Source organism: Gallus gallus, chromosome 3, assembly GCF_016699485.2.
Source record: "Gallus gallus isolate bGalGal1 chromosome 3, bGalGal1.mat.broiler.GRCg7b, whole genome shotgun sequence".
Lineage (NCBI taxonomy): Eukaryota > Metazoa > Chordata > Aves > Galliformes > Phasianidae > Gallus > Gallus gallus.
The window spans coordinates 51,400,441-51,420,702 of record NC_052534.1 but is presented as its reverse complement, the minus strand read 5'-3'; the positions used below and the strand labels follow the sequence as shown (position 1 = coordinate 51,420,702).

Sequence of the window (20,262 nt, the reverse complement as noted above, 5' to 3'; positions counted from 1 at the left end):
AGATCAAGACAGCACGAGACCCACAGAAGCCACGTATCAAGTCACATCTTCACCGTTTAAGGGTTACTTAAGTTGTATTTTGTTGACTAATCTATTCAAAGGCTTTTCAGACATGAAACCACAAACACGATAGGCACAGGTAACAATAAGATCTCCTATCTGCTTTTCTTCTCTGGGGATAAAAATAATCACCTTTAATCATTTATTCCCTTGTTTGTACATAATTAGCTTCACTGCTTCCTCTCATTGTTTTTGTCTGCCCCAGTATTTTCTACATGTAGTTCTTGGAAACATCCACTTTCTCTTGGTTACTTGGGCATGACTGTTTACTACCTGCTTGAGCCTCTTTAAAGGAGCTGCTGCAAGCTCTACCAAGATATTTATTGCTGGCACACTACTGACTCAAGGAATTAGCTGGGGAAGAGAAAACTGCCAAGTTGTGCCGAATTCTTCCCTTCTCTTTAGGAAATATCTCGGGACCCCTTTTCTATTGTCATTTTACATTTGTAGCTAATCCAGGTATGGCACAATACCAAGGTGGTGTTGGGGGCATTGTATCTTTCTCAATGAAGAAAACGAAGTTAGAATAGTAGGTAGCATTAGTTATTAATTTATGGAACAAGAAGAAAAAAGATCTTAAGCAAAGATAAGGAGCAGTGCACTGTTCAACCTGATGATCTTTATCTAATACCAAAAAATTAAGGGTTCCATAGTAAGAAACCAGAGACGTCTTATTTTCTTAGAAAGCAAAAGGGAATGTAAACAGAAGGAGGAACTAAGTCTTACTTAGAGAGATGAAGACATAGGAATGGATTTGGGAGAACTATTACATGCAGCATTTCTACTTGATAAAAGCAGTCTTCTCCCTGAGATATGGCAGAACATCTGAAGTTACGTCAACAAGAGTACTATGCATAAAGCTAAAAAATAAATTTGTTGAATTTTATTTAAGCCCTATCAGAAGCACATTGAGATTTAAGATATATTTCTGAATGAATGGACTATCCAGCTGAGGACTGTAAAACCAAGACAGAAAAACATTCTTGGTCATCAAGTTTACATTAAAACAGCAAGTCTCTTAAAAAAAACAAAAACAAAACAAAACAAAAAACAAACAAAAACAAAAAACAAACAAACAACCTAACAGTAACTTAGCTAGATCTTTTATTTTTAATAAGGCTTGGTACTGAAAGACAGCAAGATAGCCCATTCTGTCTTTACCAGTAGAAGAATGGTAGCCATTTCAAGAATTAAGTCATCTTTTTGACTTACTGAAACTTGGGGCTGTAGATATCATACACATAGAAATCACAGAATCGCTTGAGTTGGAAGGGATCTTAAAGTCCATCTCATTCCAAATCCCTGCTGTGGGCAGGGCTGCCACCCATCAGATCAGGTTGCCCAGGGCCCCATCCACCCCAGCCTTGAACACCTAGAGGAATGAGGCTCCTGCAACTCCTCTGGACAACCTGTTTCAGTGCAAAGTTAGATATACATTAAAGCAATCTTAATATATTAATAGTAATAAAAATTCTCAGATGTCACGTTTTTTTTTACAAGTGCTTTTATTCAATTTTCCTGTAATAAACTCAACCCCCTCCCCATTTGTATAACTGGTAACAAAATGTCACTACGTTAACACCTAATTTCTTGTATTTCTACGCTTTCCATAGTCTGAACACAAAAGTTGTATTTGTTGATGAAGCACTCTGTACACTGACCCAATCACTCATTAAGCAACCTGAAAATAGTAAGTCAATTGCTTACAACTGTGCATCTGAATACAGATCAATCCAAAGCACCTGAACAAACTTCTGTTAACCAGTGCAAATGCTAACAAAATCAAGTGTGGAGTAATACACCTGAGGAGCAACCCAGAGAACAGAAGGCTATATTCTTATAGGCAACAGCCCTAAAAGTAAAGCTGGTACCTAGGGGATGAACAATACTTCCTGATGCGACAGCCAGAACATTTCTATGTTCATATGTTTCTATGTTCATTTTCTATGCCAGAACAGCAATATTAAATCTCTGTTTTGCACCATGCGACTTACAAAGCAGTAATGCACAGAATTCTAGTATCTTCATTTTACAAATGAGATGCAAGATCAAAGAGATTGCAGAAGGTGGCTTTTCTGGGGGAAAGAAAAAATTCTTACATGAAGAAATAGATGGAGACAATTAACCATAAAATTTTTGCAGAGAAAATATCACGTACTAAAGAGCTCTCTGATCTGGAAGAAAGGGATAATATCCAAAAGCTAAAGCCAAACTACTCAGTATATAAATTAAATTCTTACTAGCAATAAGACATGTGAACAAAGTACCAGATCAGTGTCAGAAACTGAAGAAACCAGCATTCAAAGAAAGACTTAGGCTCTTCTAGAAAATATATTTAACCAAACAGCAGTTTACTGAACCCAGATTTAGAACAAACAAACTCGAGGAAATTGAAATCACGATGAAATCCTGACTATGCAACAAGATGGTTTCTGCTACGAAAAGGCAGGAAAGCAAGAAGTCCAAACATACCAGCCCGAGGGAATTTATTAGCTTCCCCCACATCTTGCATGACCTTGGCTGCATCCAGATTCACATTCTTCCCTTGTTCTCTCTCCATCTCCAGCAATACAGTTACAATACTATAATGCACTATGGTATGCTGCTTCTCCAAACTGTCTCACAGAGCATTTGAAGGATAATGGAGAGGAGTGAGACACATAAGAATAATACACAGGATAAAGATGAGACAAGCTGTTCACTTGGAGTTACCCTATTCCAAAACTTGTTATGAAGAAACTGCAGTTTGTTTGTATTACAGATTCAGTATGCTGCTGATCCTTTGCAAACTGTTAAGCACCTGCCATTTCAAGCTCTGTCTCCTCTAGAAATGCAGCTTCCAAAACTACACTGATGTAGTAGTTCTCTATTTCCAACAGAACAGATCTTTTATTGTAATTCTTCCTCCTATGTGGGCAAGGGCTTTTTTTTCTGCCCTTCTCCAGGCACACGAGTACCTTCTGTTAAGCACAGATGCCTTTACCACCACTCAAAATAGTCTAAGCTACTATACAATAAGTAGTTGTTCCCAGGTAAAGTTTATTTACATATTTCATTCATAAGAGAAACAGTAATTAGAAATAGGTGCTGCAAATATTTCAAGCCCTTCAAATTTAAAGTTTGGCTAGAAATTCTTAAGGATGAAAAACCAGAGCAAGGATAACAGTAGAAGAAATTATGTTCCCACTCTACCTTCAAAATTACTGTAAAATAGTGAGTTAAAAGGAACCTATAATCAATGGTTTGCGCTCTGCACGAGATGAGAAATTCATGAGGTATATCTGAAGTTCTGTGTTTACCCTAATTATTCACAGGGGATCAATTAAAAAAAAAAAGTTTGGTGATAAAAATTGAGACAGTCATAGTGAGGTTTGGAGCTCTGACTGTAAGTGTGTGGGTGTATATTACACATATGTACTCCGTTTATACAGTACTTGCATGTACAATATACATGCCACAATATCACAGACTGACTGAGGGTGGCAGGGACCTCTGGGTCCATCTGGACCAACCCCTACTCAAGTAGGGCCACGCAGAGGAGGGTGCCCAGAACCATGTCCAGGTGGCCTTTACAGATCTCCAAAAAGGAATGGGCAACCTGGGCAAGCGTTCTGTCATCCGCCCAGTAAAAAAGTGTTTACTGATATTTGGATGAAAGCTTCAGTGTGTTAGTTTGTGCACACTGCCTCTTGTTCTGTCACTGGGCACCACTGTAAATAGCCTGGCACTGTCTTCTTTACACCCTCCCATGACTTTGCATAGAGCACAACATCAGGAAGCACTTACAGACACCACTGGGATCTGTTCCCTCCTCCACCAACTTTTCCATTAGACAGTCATAACAAAGCAAACTACAAATGATTACTGAATAGTTAGAATCTTTTAGTTAACGGCTAGGCAACCTTGCGTTGGTCTTGGCACCGTCTAGCTCAGTACAAGGAAGCATGAATTAAATATCATACAGTCATGTATACTGACTATCATGAGAAAACACCACACGTACAGTTTTCAAACGATCTCAATTCATCTCAACGTTCTGTGGTACAAGTTACAGTTAAGAAAACTAATAATTGATTTTTAACTGCCACAAACAAGGCTCATTTTCCCAGCTGCTACAATGTAAAGCATTTACTTTCCAATAAGTGACAGCTTTGCATGCTGCTGCCGGAAAGAGCAGATTTTGTTGTTCTGCTGACCTGTGGACTTTGACATGTTTAATTGTTCCTACGTGTAACACATGTAGCAATCTGCAGAACATAACAAACTGCTCATGTTTAAGATAATGGTCGTCCTCATATATTTAAACTGAAGCTAAACACTTGCTGCTTAATAAAATGACATGCCAGACAAAAAGTATGAAAAAATAAAAAATGAGAAAAAAGAAAAACATTCTTCTAGAAAATACAAAGTTTCTTCTTCAACTGATAAGAGACAATGCCAGAACTGGCTTCATCTTTTTTAATCAAAGAAACAAGTCTTACTCAAATTCTGAAAGATATGTATGCAGCTCTGGCTCATGGTGCAAAGAACACCCAATAGTAGCAGATATTAAAAAGACAAAAAAAGCACAGTTCCTTAAAAAGGTAAGCATACTAATCCAAGTAACTTAATGCAAATTTGCAAAAAGTGAGAGTTCATTTACCCATGACTGGGGTACAAACAGAGAAAGAGGTAGTCAGAGTTTTACATGGTTGTAGATTCTAAAAAATAAAATGCTCTATTTTTGGAAGTGGTAAAATGCTTATTTTTTCAGCAGTGACAGTAGCTGAAGAGATACAATAAATAATCAACAGAAGTGTTCCCTAAGGAAAACATAATTACCTCTATTAGTAATTCTATGAGGGTTCACAAACACAGTACAGCATAGCTGAGAAATGCAAGCAGTTATATCAACGGAACTGCCTGGAGACCTACCTGATTACTGCTTTTTGCAGCTGAGCTGGTCTGAGCTGTATTTGAAGAGAGGGCATCAAAAAAGGCTTGGTCAGCTAATGAATTACCACAACTAATTCCATCTTTTGTACCGTCAGTTATAATCTGAAATGAAAAAAGTTGCAGAAGATTTTTTTATGCTTCCATGAATTCAATTACACAGTTTATCATATATCTTTCTAACACCAGGTGTTAAGATGGCAGCATACATCCTTTCTGAATTTAAATTCAACAGTACCTCTTACTAGTAGCAGTTCAATAGTATCTCTTACAAGCAGTTGAGTCTGGAGGACTCATTTCCACAATAGATAGAATCGAAGTGCATTAGCACAGCGTTACACATTTGTGGCAGCAGATACGTATCTATAAATTCATTAGGGATTAACAAGGTTGTTAACATTACTGCATGGAGACTGGGAATTCAGGATCAGTTTGGGACAAGTTAGGAGAGCAAAAAGCTACTCAGAAGCTAACCAGATGAATACAAGGAACAAGATTATGCAAGCCAACATATCTCCCACCCTGAGTATTTATTTATTTATTTACTTGGCTTCTCTATTTGCTTGTTTGCTTTGTGAAAATAAACAGCACTGGTGAAGGAAGGGAAGGACATGCTTTAGACACACTGGAGGAGTTACAGACAGAAATCTTGACCTAGCTGATGACCTGCAGATGTGCACGTGCTCTATGTTCCAAAGGTGAATTAGATTCCATGCTTTACATTCAGAGATCTGTTCCATCCCCACCCCAATAACATCAGTCTTTAAGCAAAGAGCAGATCAACACACAGAGGAGACACTACAGGCCCTCAGGAAAATAAATGGAGCAGCCCCTGGATGTGGGATCCCATACCCTGAGCCCCAGATGTGCATTTCTATTCCAGAGATCTTATAAGCATGTGACATGTCAGCCTCAGCAAGAGCAGAGCAAACTTATATTACTCATTTCACTTCTGCATCTGTGTTCTAAGATGGGAAAACAAAATTATTGGATCATGAGACAAAACCAGAAGCAAACTCAAAATAGCTCATGTTCTGCAGATCGCCAGGATTTACAACGGCTAATCTTTTGTTGCATTTCTTGGAAAACCACTAAGAAGCACTAAGAAGTAGTTTTAGATGACATTTGCCATGCTCTCCGAAGACAGCTACAGTTGTTTCAATAATATACATTCTGAATATTAATACTAGAAGTTTCACATTTGAGCTGGTCAGCAAACCAGATGATTGCTTTTTCAGTAGTTCTGCTTTTTTAGCACGCAGTGATGCAGTCACTTACCTCAACATAATCTGTTGGGACAAGTCCTCTTTCTCCTTGGCTGTTTTTTCCTTCTAACCACCCTCCACCGACATCCTAAAAAATAATACATAAATAGTTTTTCTAGATGGATCCCACAGCAGGCTTTAAGCCACACAGGAGGAAGCACTGTCTTGTTGTCAAGTGCTGAATGCAAGATTCAAAAGACAGTTATGACTACAGCAAACTCACTCAAATCTGCTGAATCTTAAATCTCCCCATGTTACGTCACTGCGCACCAGTGCAAAGATTCTGGCCCCAGTCACTTGACTCCCGCACTTCAGATATTTATAAACAGTGATTATATCACCTCTCAGTCTTCTCCAGGCTGAAGAATCCCAGGTCTCTCACCAATGGACTTCCATGATTTCTGCTACTGCTGTCTCTACACTTACTACACCAGAAAAGACCAAGAGCCTTTGTTGCGATCTACCCCACAGTTTAGTCATGGACAAGTTTCTACTTGGTTTTCAGTATACTGCCATATCACACAAATGGCCTGTTCAGCAAAAAACCAGCTGGAAAGCTGTAAACTATTTATTTAGTCCTACCATTGGAAAAAATACTGAACTCCTGATTTAGTTATTGTTTACTTCTGCTCCCACAAAATATCCTACTAAAGAGGATGCTAGTTCTACTAAAGGTGTGCTTCAAGTATTTATGGTCAGCGGAACTAAAAAGTATCAGGATCACATATGATTATGTTCTTTCAAAAATTAGCTTAGGCTTTTTTACTTCCTGTGCAACCAGATAATAAGATCTGGCATCAAAATGAGGATTTGTTTGTTTGAAAAAGAAAGCCTATTCACGGAGCCATATCACTGAAGATTCAGAAGCATCATCAACTTACACTTACCTTGTTAAAGTGTAAGAACTATAAAGGCATGTTGAAATTAATAAATCAAATGTCACTGCTCAAGCATATGATTAATTTAAAATTTCCTTAACAGTATTATCTCAGTATTTCCCCACTCCTTCACTGTACCTTGCACATACTGCTTTAATTACCAAAGAGATGGAAAAAGAAAAAAAGGAGAGGGTACACACTCAGATGTAAAACACATCACCATCACTAGCTCATCCTTCTGCCTTGGCACTCAGCACTACTTAGATGAAAAAAGTCAAGCAAAAAATTCCAAAGAGTGTAGGCAAAGTCTGAGAGGGCCTCCATTCTCCAGAATTTTGCTCATTGTATTTGTTGCCACAACACTAGAAAATTCTTTGGGTTTAGTTTACATGCTACTACTTCAGGGGAGGGTAGACAGGGATTTCAGATGCCACCTAGAACATCTTTTCCTTCATTTGCTGGAATTAGGACAGGAGAGTGCACTGAAGCCCTGTTTCTGTTTAATTTCTCTTACCGGGTTGGTAATTGTGATGATCTCCCCTTCACTGACGGTCAGCTCGTTGTTTCCAGGCTCAGCAGCAAAGTCATACATAACACGAGCCTATATGTTAAAAGAAAACAGCAGTGAGTCTTCTGTCACGTTCAGAAGATTTAATGGAGGAAGTATGACTTAAATAGCAGAAATAACGGACATAAAAAGAACAAATTCAACACGTAGGGAGCTGTTAGTTTCTGAATTAGAACCCCGAGCTAAATGCTAACATAAATTTTATGGGATTAAAATCTCCTTAGAGCATGTCAGGGATGACCATTTTAAGATTGGCTGTTTTCTGCTGTCTCCTAAACTGCCTGTACAGCTTTTTTTCCAGGGGAAGAAGGTACCAAACAAGCCAATTATCCAATATTTTCTTCTACAAGATACGTGCCAACTCCAATTTGGGTAAAGGGGACTGTTTCATAGAGTAAGCAATTTGGCCAAAGGCAACCAAAAGTTATTGCAGATGTGGGTAATCACTTCTTGTGGGTGCACAAGAAGTAAGATGTAAAATTATGTTCTGAAATCCTTTGTAAACAGGAGGAACTATGCAAATATGCATAACGAGAGTAGGTCTGTTATATATTGACTGGAGCAGGGAAAAGAAAATAACCCAACCACCTAATTATTAAGTGTTTAGACACAATACCTTCAACGTGTACTGAATCTGGTATTACGCTCCTTAAAAAAATGTTGTTTGAAACACTGACAAAGCTGTCTAGTGTTTAAAGAACAGTTCTGCTTTATACACTATGCCACAATGGCCCCAAGTGCCAAAGTTCAAGGAGCACTTGGACATCACTCTTAGACATAGGTGTGAATTTTGGATGGTGCTGTGTGGAGCCAGGGGTTGGGCATGACGAATCTTGCGGGTCCCTTCCAACACAGGATATTCTGTGAATCTATGATCAATTGTGCTCACAGCAGCTTTTAAAGTAGCTTGCCCATCTAAACCCACGTTGGTGTGTGATCCATCCCTTCATCGTTTTGTTCAAGTATATGCAACAAGCACCATGCATTATAGCACAAAATTTGGAAAACATCAGTGGCACCCACTCAAAATTTGATCATACCTTTGAAAACACTTTCCCTGTGGATAGGACATCTACAAGAAACAGATCTTGCATTATGCTGCAGATTCATGTGTTTCAGCCACATGCTAAAGTTTAAAAAACTTATATCACAAGATGACAGCTTCCCTAGGACAGATAAGGGTGGCATACACCTCAAAGAAAATAGCCATAAAAGGTTCAAAGCATGAAATTCCACTAATAAATGTGCACCTTCCTTTTAGTAGTTAGCACATTAGTCAGAGCTTCAGCCATTCAGTATCGCACTTTTCAAGGCACAGTGATTCACAAGGTTGGTCTGCTTCAAAAAACAGACTGGGTTCGTTGGCGCTCTCCAGCTTCATGTCCTACTTCCCATGCTGCTGGGAGCAGTAGCTTCCAGATTCATAAAGAGAAGATCAAATTCCCTATTTCTTTTCTGGAAAGCAACTGGGGCAGATAAATCTTTTCAAAGAAATTAGCAACACACCAGAGAAGCAGAAATCATAATTTGGGAAGCCTGGTGAAACGTCTACAGAAGGAAAAGAATAGAGACAAAGAAGTAGCTGCAAATAATTCCATTCAGAAATAGGCAGTATTTCTTCCTACCACACTGCTGCTATTCCTAAGGGATATGTGACAAGGCTAAAAATTAGTACAATTAGTATCCAGAGTCAACAGGAAAAAAAAAATGCTTTAGAAACAGAAGTAGGAGCCACCCCATTTCTTTCTCACCTCAGAGCACTGAATATACCACCTTTCTTCCAACAGTAACATCATTCAGATTTATTAACTTTCTTCCCTCTTTATTCTAAAACCCAGGTTCACCCAAAAGCTATTACACACTTCAGGACTGAATAGTTTTTCACTGCAGCAACAGCAGTATCCGGTGCTATGATTTAACAAAACTTCCTCTTTGTTTTAGTCCATCTATCACAATTATACCAGACTGCCATGTTAAGTGCATATTTGGATAATCTAAGCAGAAATATTAAATAGCTCTTAAAGTGCTTATGCCTCCGAGCCTGGAAAGGCAGCTACTTTCTGTCTTGCCTCCAGGACAGAAATCCCTACACACGTTCCTCTTACAGGCATTCCCAGGAGACAAGAAGCAAACAAAATCAAAGGTGGAAGGACTCTAAGAACATTGCCTCCGTCCTCCTCCAGAAGCCTTACCTTAGGAATTCAAGAAATTACACATCATTTTGGAGCCCAAACTTTAAACGATAACGAGTTCTTACAAAGCAAATTAAAATGACGCTAATCTTTTTAAACCAATAAAACGCAGATTGAGAAAATGCCCGTTGCCTGTACCATGCCAGGCATCGCCGCTCCTGCATGTGTGCCACGCATCTACCTGGACAAGCCTACCAGTCTGAGGATACTAAAACTACCTCTTCAAACATGGTTTTATACCATAATTTTATTAAACTGTAAGTAGAAGCTAAAATTCATTTTTTCAATAAAAACGCTTTTTCTTTACTGACAAATTGGGGTGGGTTTTTTGTTTGTTTTCCTGTCAAGATCAGAATTAAAGCAAATTCATCCAGAAAGTGAGATCATAACATTCAGATGTCATTACTCTAAGCTCCCTCACCAGCTGCAGCTCCACAAATACTCCACAAATTTAAACTGAAAAATGTGTCTCTTGACTTGCTGGCTCGCTTTCTTCTGAGTAATTTTTCAACTGTAGAACAGCTCAGTAACCTGCAGCTACTCATTTGGAAGTAACGACACTGACTATAAGCACATTAGAAGCAAATTAAATACAGATAAAAAGCTAAGAAACGAGGACATGCATCATTTTGTCCTGCTAATAAAAAGATGCTCGTTGGTAGAGGAAACAGAGCAGAGAACTCCTCCCTTCACCCAGGAAGCTGCACGTGCCTCCAGTACTTCAGGCAGACACGTGACCCAGCGTACACACTAGATTAAAAACCCTGCCTGGTAATCCAAGGGAAAGGTTAACAGAGCAGAAAGAGTTTCCAAAAGGCACAGGGGGAAAAGTTTGAAGTGTTTATGAGGTAAGGGACAGTAATGAAATACTTGATTCCCGTGAAAATGCATGCTGCTTTAACCACCAGCACTTGCAGAACTGGCATTAATGGCATAACAAGCAGCAATAAGTTCTTGGGTGAGGACAGATCAGCTCTTCTGACCTTAGAGACAGCAAACCAGTGAACGGGACTGAACTGTCTCGCTGAAAAATATCTTTCTATCAGGAAAGAAACTCCTCACACATCCACAGCTGACAAATTCCCAAAGTTCTTCACAGCTCTTGGCACAGATTCTTTCTAAAGAAAGCTAGCTATTTGCGTGCAACTGCATTTACCAACCAGAAAAATAAGGAGACCGCTTAAATCCTTGCAGTGAGCAGCAGTCCTGTGAAAGAATCAAACTGAAGTACAGTATGGGCAGCTGAGGAAGGGTGAATCTACTGAGATACAGTGGCAGAGAGGGCCAGGGAGCAGAGTGGCCCTTTAGATACTTCCAGCTGCTCTCAGACAGAAGGGAAGACTGGAATTCAGGTGAGTCTGGCACATTTTTTGGTGGTAGTTTTAAGAAGCAGCATTCAGATGGTGGTACTTTCAATACAGACATCATGCACTTGGAACTTATACTCACAGAATCCTATTAGAAGGGTGCACAGTTACCCTTGGTGGTGCCCATACAGACATATCGGTGGGGCAGCAGGCAACCAGATAACAGAATCCACACACACCCAAGCAGTACAGAAGCAGGGTAAACTCAGTTGCAGAAATACATGCAAAACACCCATGTGATTTTAGAGACGTTTCCAAATACTGACTCAGATTCTCCAGTTAATCACATCTGAGCATTGCATTGCACTAAGTGCTTAAACTAGGTATTCTTTCTCTCTTAAAGCATTACTTATAATCCAGCTATCAATTAGCAAAGTATTACAAACAGGAGCAGGGAGCTCCCACTCTATCAGAAGACATTTTTCTAAACCAATTTACTGCTCCAAGTGCCCAGACTGCCTCATATTTTCCTTTCTAAGCACAAATCTATACCGAGTCTCCAAATGGACTACAGATTAAACAGTTTCCAAACTGAGAAGATAAATTCTGGTTACACCAGCACACACAACTGGAGCAAGCACTGCACGACTCTGTTTCACAGGTGTTAAGCAGGATACATTTATCTCAAGTGCAATCAAAATCTCTGCCCAGATTCGATCACTACTGTGCCCCTGCAATCAAACCACCCATGCTTGCAATTGTTTGCTGAACCAAAGTGTAACTGCGTGCTTCAGAAGCCTGCCATGTTGATCGTCCTGGTATCAGCCTGAGATCTCAGAACAGGCAGTGTTAAACCCTTGCAATGCTGTCCCCAAAGAACAAAACTAGGAAGAAGTAAAGGTTTCAGAAAAAGCTGGCAGCGTTCACCAGAAAGAATTGCCACATTGTGACCTACTCATTAAGACAGCTTGCAGTCATACAAGAGCACTTCTTCTACGCGAGGAGATTATAAAACAGTAATTATCCCAATAATTAGAGACATACACAGTTTCACTAAGGTAATCTAATGAACTTCAAGCTTTCTCAGCCTCAGCACGCTGTTAGAGGCGGTGCATCTCAAATCACCAGCTGCACAGGGCAACCTAAACACGAATGAAGAACTATCAAAGCAATCAACCTGCATGCAAAAGGGATGCTACGTCAAATAAAACTTGACTTTGATTCAATGCATTCTAATACAGACCAGCTTCCAGCCATTTTAAGCTTTTCTGTTGACAGAGTATAAAAGTACAAGACCCCCTAAAGTTACAAACCAGCCTCTTTAATCAGTAGTTCACATAAGACAACATTAGACCTGGCCAGAGCACACCTGGCGCTTGGTCCAGGCATCAGTCAGCTATTTTGTATCTGTCACTTATGAAGGAATTAAAGAAAGCAAGCCTGAACTGCTGTTTCCTTGCAAGTGGCTAGAAAAGTTGGAAGTTTGGTAAGATATGACAGAGCTGCTGATACAATTACAATTAAACACCATATACAAACTTCCAAGAATACGGTCAAGCTATCTACAGTAAGAAAGGTTCTCAGTTTTTCATTCTGTAAGCAACCATTTTGGTAAGACAAACGCAGTGCTGGTAAGGGAGGAAATGACAGTATTGCTGAGAGAATTGTGCTAAAACTAAACACTAACCACACTAGTTCATGGTACCATGATTTTCAGCTACTTCAATCTTAGCCACCTCCCCAAAGCTTTTTTAAAATTCAGTGGAGCAGATGAAATATTTAATTCCCAGATCTGATCAAGTGCTATGAGAAAATGAAGAGCTTCATCAGTCATGGCCTTGGTGCTGTTGCAAGGTGAATTGTACAGGCTGGGCTCTTTGGGGCACCCCAGGACTTAAATGAGACCTAGCAGGAGCAACAAATCTAATAGTGTTATCAAGTGTCTTCATGACACAAGCGAAGAAAGAAATTCTCATACAGAAGAGAGAACCACTTTAAAGCCACCCTAAGAGAACCGTTTACAGCTTTTTCTTAAAAATTAGCCATTTTTGTTGTACCAGCCAGGAAAACCAACATTTTGCTTGATTTAAACTAGAATCAAGAGAACAACTTATTTTTGCCATGAACATTGAGAACTGCGATCTCTAAACGCTGCGAAGAAGAGAGCAAGTTCAAAAACCTACTGTGTGTAAACAGAGATAGCACACGAAGATACAAAATAAAAACACAACCATTCCTCTGCCAAGGAGGAGCAGATGGCAAGTCAGAGCAGAAGTCAGCAACACAGAGCTAAGTCCCAAGAAAACGACCGTCACTGGCTGTACACAAGTCCCACATTGCACAGGAGTGGGACTGAGGGATTTTACCTGGGCCAGTCCCACTTGCAGAAAACCCAGGTCAGGCACCGCTGCATACCCAAAAGCAGCTGCGGTGCTCAGACTCTCCAGGGACCTGCCTAAAGCTGCGCTGCCAGCACCTCTTTACAGCCCCCTCCTCCTTCCAGCCGTACTTTGCATACTGGAAAACCCTTCTGTAAAGCAGCTTCCTTTAACGCCCAGGGGAAGCTCTGCCCATAGCCTCCTTTTGAAGAGCTGCCCTAAAATACAGGAGGAAACTAGACTTTTCACTGACAAAAAAACCACTGGTTTGATCTTACCTAGCAGGCTCACCGCAAGCACGCCCTCTCAGCAGCAGCACCCAGGGCTGTCCCTTCGCACCACGCTGTGTCCTGAACGTGCCTTCCCTGAGAGCAGCTGGGCCAGCATGCGTGTGGGCAACTCCCTGCATGAGTAGCTGCATCTCATGCCCTTTCCTTTCAAGAGCTGCGGGTCTCAGAGGATGAATTGTCAAAGTTAAACAATTCTGCTTTTAATTGCCTTTTTTTTTTTTTTTTTTGGCAGATGTTCCTTAGCCATATGAAGCTCAATGAGAAAAACCACTTTGGAAAAAACGATAAGGCTCAGAACTTCAGTGTAATTTTCCAGTAAGCAATACGCACAGCCTTCTGCTCAGTAGCACTGAAGTTCTGCTTGTGGAATCAGGACAGGAATGCTTTGCCTTTTAAACTTGAAGTGACTTGGGAAGCTCCTTTTTGATCACAAATCGCTGACAACGCTGTGATACAACTAAATAAAGCAATGGCACAAGCTCTGATTTTTGCCCTTCTCAGAACAGTTTGAAGTGAAGCTGAGTGACAGTCCAACTGCAAAACATGCATTGAAATAGGAAAGATTTAGCTTTAAATGTAGACCGCTGCAGCAGTTATTTAACTTAAATAATTCCGGTTATCTCAGCGTTGATCGGCCTTACTGCAGTGCTGGCTGAAACAAATCACTCCCACTGTTATATACACTCCCTACAACCTGCTTTTGTAACGTTCTGCAGCACTGCTTCCAACGCTAGTGTTGCAACTGCAGGTAAATACAATGCAGGATGGAACCGATCCATTTAGAATAGCAAAATTCCCGTATCGCGTTCCCTCTGTAAACTTTCATTTCTGAAATTTGCCAGCTGTCCTAATCAAATAAGGAAGTTTTCATAAACAGAACAACGCGGGGATGTTCGTATTGAAAGCGATTTTTGAAGGCATTTAAAACAGAGGTTCTAAAAGAGGAAGACAATTTGCAAAGGAAAACGTGGAAAGAATGGGGCAAAATAATCTTCATTCCAAAGCCACAGTTAACAGTAAAGACTTCTTGCTGAAATGATGCTGATATGTGGAAAAAATCAGACCAGAACGAAAATCTGAATCACTCGGTCTATAGACCAGATGACGCTCGTAACATCTGATACCAGAGTTCCTTCTCTCTCACTACTGTAATTGTATTTTTAAATGACGACCTCTGGTAACGAGTCCCTGATGACTCAATGCCCAGGTGCCTAAAATAGCTTTGAAAAACTGAGTCAGAGCAATCATTATCTGAGCATAACATCGTAAAGAACCTCAGCACCCTGCCAGCTTGCCAGCCCAAGAGCTCATAAGAGAAGCCTTGCACTAACAATTGCTGGAATGTAAAGTAACTCACTTGTCACCGAACTGTTAAAAGACCTTAAGGTTAAAGACAGAAGAATGGAAAAATCTGAACCTTCACAAAAAATGATGGTGTTATTTCTTGCCTTGCTGAGCTCATCCTAACATCTCACTGTATCAATAGGTCAGGTATTTGAGGTAAATTTGCATTACCTCAAAACGTTTTCACCTTTTCTGGTACTATGGTTGCCACTTTTAAAAAGTCTCAAGAAGTATTTTCACACCTACTTAATTACAGCTTAACAAAACATTTCCAGGAGATTAAGACCATAAAACCAAAATGACCACTTAACATAATGAGTTTTGTTCCATTGCATCTTAAGTTTGTAAATGAAATCATCGTCAATTAAATCTTGCTTTGCTGAATTTAAACAGTGGAACACACCAAAGCAATCCGCATAGTATAAGTTCATCCCATCTCACAGATAATATTAAGATTGATTAACTGAATATTTTCCTAAGATTCAATTTCTTAGAACAGGCTCTGTACTGTCAAAGTCAGGACAATACAGAAGGCAGATTCTCATAACGCAAAGTTTGGAGCCCTTGGCACAGAGGGATATTTCCCTTCCCAGCTGCAAATCAGAACAAAGAATTGTTTCTGCCTGATTCATTATGTAAATATACAAACAGCTTCACAACGATTGGAACAAAACTGCGAGGCTTCTGTTGGTGAGCCTTACATGAGCAAGTCCAAAGTACTGTATTTTTTCCTATCTGGTTTTTTCAGACATAAAACAATCTTCCCTCAGCACAAGTAGAAGAATCATGCTAAATTCAAGTATATCTAGCTAACGACATTCACAAAAGCTATCCAAAGCCTTAAACAGCAAAATTTTATGTATTGTTAGTTATATCCGTCTTCTTTTAAGAACAAAATATCCAGCCTAAGATCTTTCACCTCAGTGGACTTCTTCCCATGAAAAAGGGCCCAGACCTATGAACAGAATCACAAACAACTAAAGAAGAGTTCCTGAAGTAGACACACCAGTGAACAAGCAAGAACATCCTGATGAGATAGAGGTGTCCCCAATGATACAAAGTAAAAATGGTTGATACTGACACCAAGTGGAGTCAAACCTAGTGAAGGTTACCAATGCCTGCCTAGCTTGTGAAAGTAACTTCACCAATAGCACTTCTCCTCTAAATCAGTTAACCAGCTCCAAGTTCTACCTCCATCTTAAACATTAAACCCCTCATTGCGCATTGTTTAGCAGCACAGGTTCCAGAAGTGCTGTCCTGACCATCTGCACACACTCACCTACCCAATTCCCTTGATACCATCCTGAAATTCAGGCTTCACAAAGGGCAAAGCATCAGCCTGTGCAAGAAACAGACTTGCCTACCTTTTTAAACAAACGCCTCTAAAAATAGATGACAGTAGGGAGCACATTATTAAAAGGCAGCATATCACTTCCTGATGTTTGCGACTCTCCCTATTCAATGAACCTCAAAAACAAAAGAAAGGGCATGAGTAAAGCTGGGACTTTGCAAACTGCAGCACGGAAAGAGGAAAGGCCAAAGAAGCCAAGACAGAAAGCACAAAAGCATTAAGAATGAGAGAACCTGACTGGAAACCTTTCCAAGCATCTACGAGAGACATACATTTACGATATTTCATTTTCTTTGTAACTGGGTTTTGGAATTTTTTTAAGCTTCATTACGCACTTTTAAGCTCAAGCCCGTTTTGCCTTTTTATTGCACAGTCAAAAATTAGGAATTAGTAAGTTCAACTCCATTACTGAAGGATCCAGGCTAACATATCCAGTGTAGCTGCGAGGTCAGCTCCCACCACCAGGCTGAATCCCCACAGCCTTCAGAGGATGTGGGGTCTACAGTATCCCTGCCCTGCTGCAAGTTAACTAATACATCAGGAGAGCATCAATAAAGGCTTTCTTTTTTTTGCATGAAAATAGTAGTTACTGCCCCAGAAAGTTTTAGTATTTCAGTAAGAAATCTCATTAAATGGTACAGAGAACAGCTAAGAGATGATGAGGTTAAACCACATCTTCAGAGCACGCTGGGAACTTAAGCCACACGGTTTATCACAGAGGAAGGCAAGAAGACTGGCCAGAGTTCACACACAAATTACAGAAGAAATGCCATTTTCTCCTTGTAAAGTATATTCTAGTTTAAACAGGAGTTAGTTCAGGAAGCACCAAACAGGCTGTGCAGTGCAGGCCGCATCTGACTCAGTCATCCCCACCAGCTATACAGGTTGTCACGTCATGGACGTTTCTGAAATTCACACTCCAGCTGACCAGTTACAGTTCAATTTTGTCAACGTTTTCTTGTGTAATTCTGATATGCTTCAGAAGGAGAACAAGCGGAAGGTGGCAAACACGTCTGCAACTTCAAAAGGAAAACAATTTCCAAGCGAAATGGTAACTTGTTAGTTGGCCGAGTTCCTAAAGCCTGTTTACTGAGCCTGTCACTCCCTTACACCGTTAAAAGAAGGTATCCTTTATTACAGCTGACATTTGAACAAGTTCAGCAAATTAAAATCCACAGCAGGATAATGAGCTGAAAGGGACCTAACTCATGGGTGAAGCTCAAAGAAAATAAAGCAGGCTTCTCTTCAGTAATTCACTGTTAACAGCGAATCGAGATAATAATATTAAAAAGAAAGATGTCAGGCTTTTGCTATCACTTCCCAATTTCAGCATGCAAATAAATTACTATTTCTTGCAAAGTGCAGAATCTTGCACCATCTGATTTCAATACGGTTCTGGCTAGTCTATGAGAAGTGACATGTCCTTCATTCTAAGGCCATAATGACCATAACAATTTATTTCACAAAAAGTGAAAGCTTCCATATACACGGATAAAACAGCGTTATGAGATCTCACAGGGATGATGCTGCAGCTCAAAGTGAGGTAAAAAACCCCATAAACTATTTGAACACAGTGTCTGCTTAGCATACCATGTATTATGCTTTACATCTACACCTGTAATTTTGTTTTTATTGCTACCTGCAGTAGTTACGTGTGCTTACACATGATTCAGACACACAGCCCACAAATCAGCGGCAACCACCAACAATGAAACTAAGTCCATTAACAATATTCTAAAAACCTGTGCAGGCCATAAATTTCACTTATATTAATACTTCTTCAACCGCATGAATGATGTTGAAGCCTACATCACTTCTTCGGTGCACCTGAAAAGGTCTACTGAAAGGTGAGTGAGTAACCCTCTGCTCAGACGGCTGGAGACTGCTACTCAGCCATCAAATCCTACCCATTGAAGATGCGGGAATTCTCTGATACTGAGAAACGCCACGCAAGCAGCGTGCTGTACGACAGGTGCCTCAGTAAAACAAAGCGTTTGCACGGCTGGGCAAGTTTCGGAATCGGATCAGTCTGAAAGTATTACTTCAAATGCCAAAAAGCCTCTTGTAATATTTAGACAGCTTGGAAATGACGTTTACCCATCTACACGAGCAGAGACAAAACAGTACTGCCACTTTCATCAACCAGTATAGTAAATAAGTATTGTTAATTTAGAAAGAGATCAGTTTCAGATAGGATGGGCTAATTTCGACTGTCGCGTTAATAGCAGATACTGTTGAAGAACAAAGCAAAACAATTTCACTTCCTTCTTTTTCTTTTCCCTCTCAATCAGACCTTGTTACTACTAGAGCAAGACGCACGCCGCAGCCCTGGAGAGCTGCCCCGGCCCTCACGGCCTCCCCAGCCCGCAGTTCCCTGTGCGGGGCAGCCCGCAGCCCCCCGCCCCTCAGCCCGGCCGCAGCCGCACGCCAGCCGTGCCCGCCGCGCCGCCGCAGCCCTCGGAGCCCCCGCATCCCCCCGGCGGGCAGGCGGCGGGACTCGGGGCGGGTAGACGGGACGCCGGGCCCAGCAGCGCGCAGGCCTTCCCTCCGCACCGCCCGGCAGCCACGGGGCAGGGGCACGGGGCGGCACCGGCCCGGCCTCGAGCCGCTTTCCGTCCCTGCAGCCACGCCGGGCGAGGCGAGGAACGGAAATCCAGCAGAAAACAACTTCGGAGCCGGCGCTGCCGCTCCGAAGCCTGCGCGGGGCCGGGCGGCGGCGAGGCCCGAGCGCGGCGCGACGCGGCGGCAGCCCCCTCCTCCCCTCCCGGCGGCGAGGGGCAGGCCCGGGGAGGGGACTCGCTCCCCAGACCCCGAAACGGAACCCTCCTTCTCTCCCTCGGTGCCCGAGCGAAGCTACGGCCGCCGACCCCTCCGCGGGGCCCGCTCGGCGCAGGGGGCGCCCCGGAGCCCCCGTGCAAAGCCGGGAGCCGCTCACCTTGGTGGCCATGGCGCTGCCGCTGCGGGCTCGGCTGCCGCTCTGCCCTCCCCGCCGGGGCCCGCGGCTGCTCGCTCGCCGCGTCCGGCCCGCCCGCCGCCGCTGGGCCGCGCAGGCGGCGCCTCCTCACCTCCCTCGGTCGCCGCCGCCGCCTGGGGGCCGCTGGGCGGCTCAGCAGCGCTGGGCAGGCGGCGGCTGGTGTGGCGGCAGGACTGTGCCACCTCCCCTCAGCCCCTGCACCCCGGCGCGGCGCGCGGGGGCAGTGGCGGGGCCGCTTTGCACCCCGCTCGCCGCGGGGGCTGGAGGGAGGGAGGGCTCCGCGGGGGGAGCCCCAGGGGAGTCGCCCCGGCCGGGCCCCGAGGGCGGGCGGGTCCCCATCCCCCGGGTCCGCAGCGCCTTCACATTTCGGTCGGGTTTTGCCTCAAATTCCTATTCCTGGTACGGGGCAGCTCCGGGGCTGTGGAGTACCCCGCGGCGTCGACGACGCGGGCAGCCCTGCTCCGGCCGTCAGAGGCCACTGAAAAACTCATAGAACTCTTTCGTTATGTGTTTGGAGTCGTTATGCCTCGGTTCCCTCTGCACAAAGATTCTAAACAGCAAGGAGAAGAATTTCCCCTCTGCCGGGCTCACACTGCAGCTTTCACAGAGACGTGTTCCGGCACTGGTTCTGCTGGGCCTTGGTGCGTGGCAGCAGGGATACGGCCTCAAGAGTCCAGCCAGGGTCTGTGCCATTGCTGTCAGACACTGCCAACATCTTACAAA

At 42.4% G+C, this 20,262-nt stretch overlaps 1 protein-coding gene across 9 annotated transcripts in view; it reads right to left on the bottom strand.

Annotated features, from left to right (window-relative positions):
• Window positions 1-19,580, bottom strand: part of SNX9 (sorting nexin 9) — a 54,253-nt gene extending 34,673 nt beyond the window's left edge. For 2 of the 9 annotated variants that reach the window (XM_015284225.4, XM_040698454.2), the window contains exons 1-4: window positions 19,501-19,580; window positions 7,650-7,736; window positions 6,271-6,345; window positions 4,975-5,097 (exon numbers count right to left, since the gene is read on the bottom strand). In XM_015284225.4, coding sequence (XP_015139711.1) covers window positions 4,975-5,097; window positions 6,271-6,345; window positions 7,650-7,736; window positions 19,501-19,512 — 297 coding nt within the window. In that variant the 5' untranslated portion in view covers window positions 19,513-19,580. Of the gene's footprint in view, window positions 1-4,962; window positions 5,098-6,270; window positions 6,346-7,649; window positions 7,737-8,743 lie in introns of all 9 variants that reach the window. The other 7 variants (XM_040698448.2, XM_040698449.2, XM_040698450.2 and 4 more) reach the window with 6 other exon arrangements.
• Window positions 19,581-20,262: the final 682 nt, after the last annotated feature.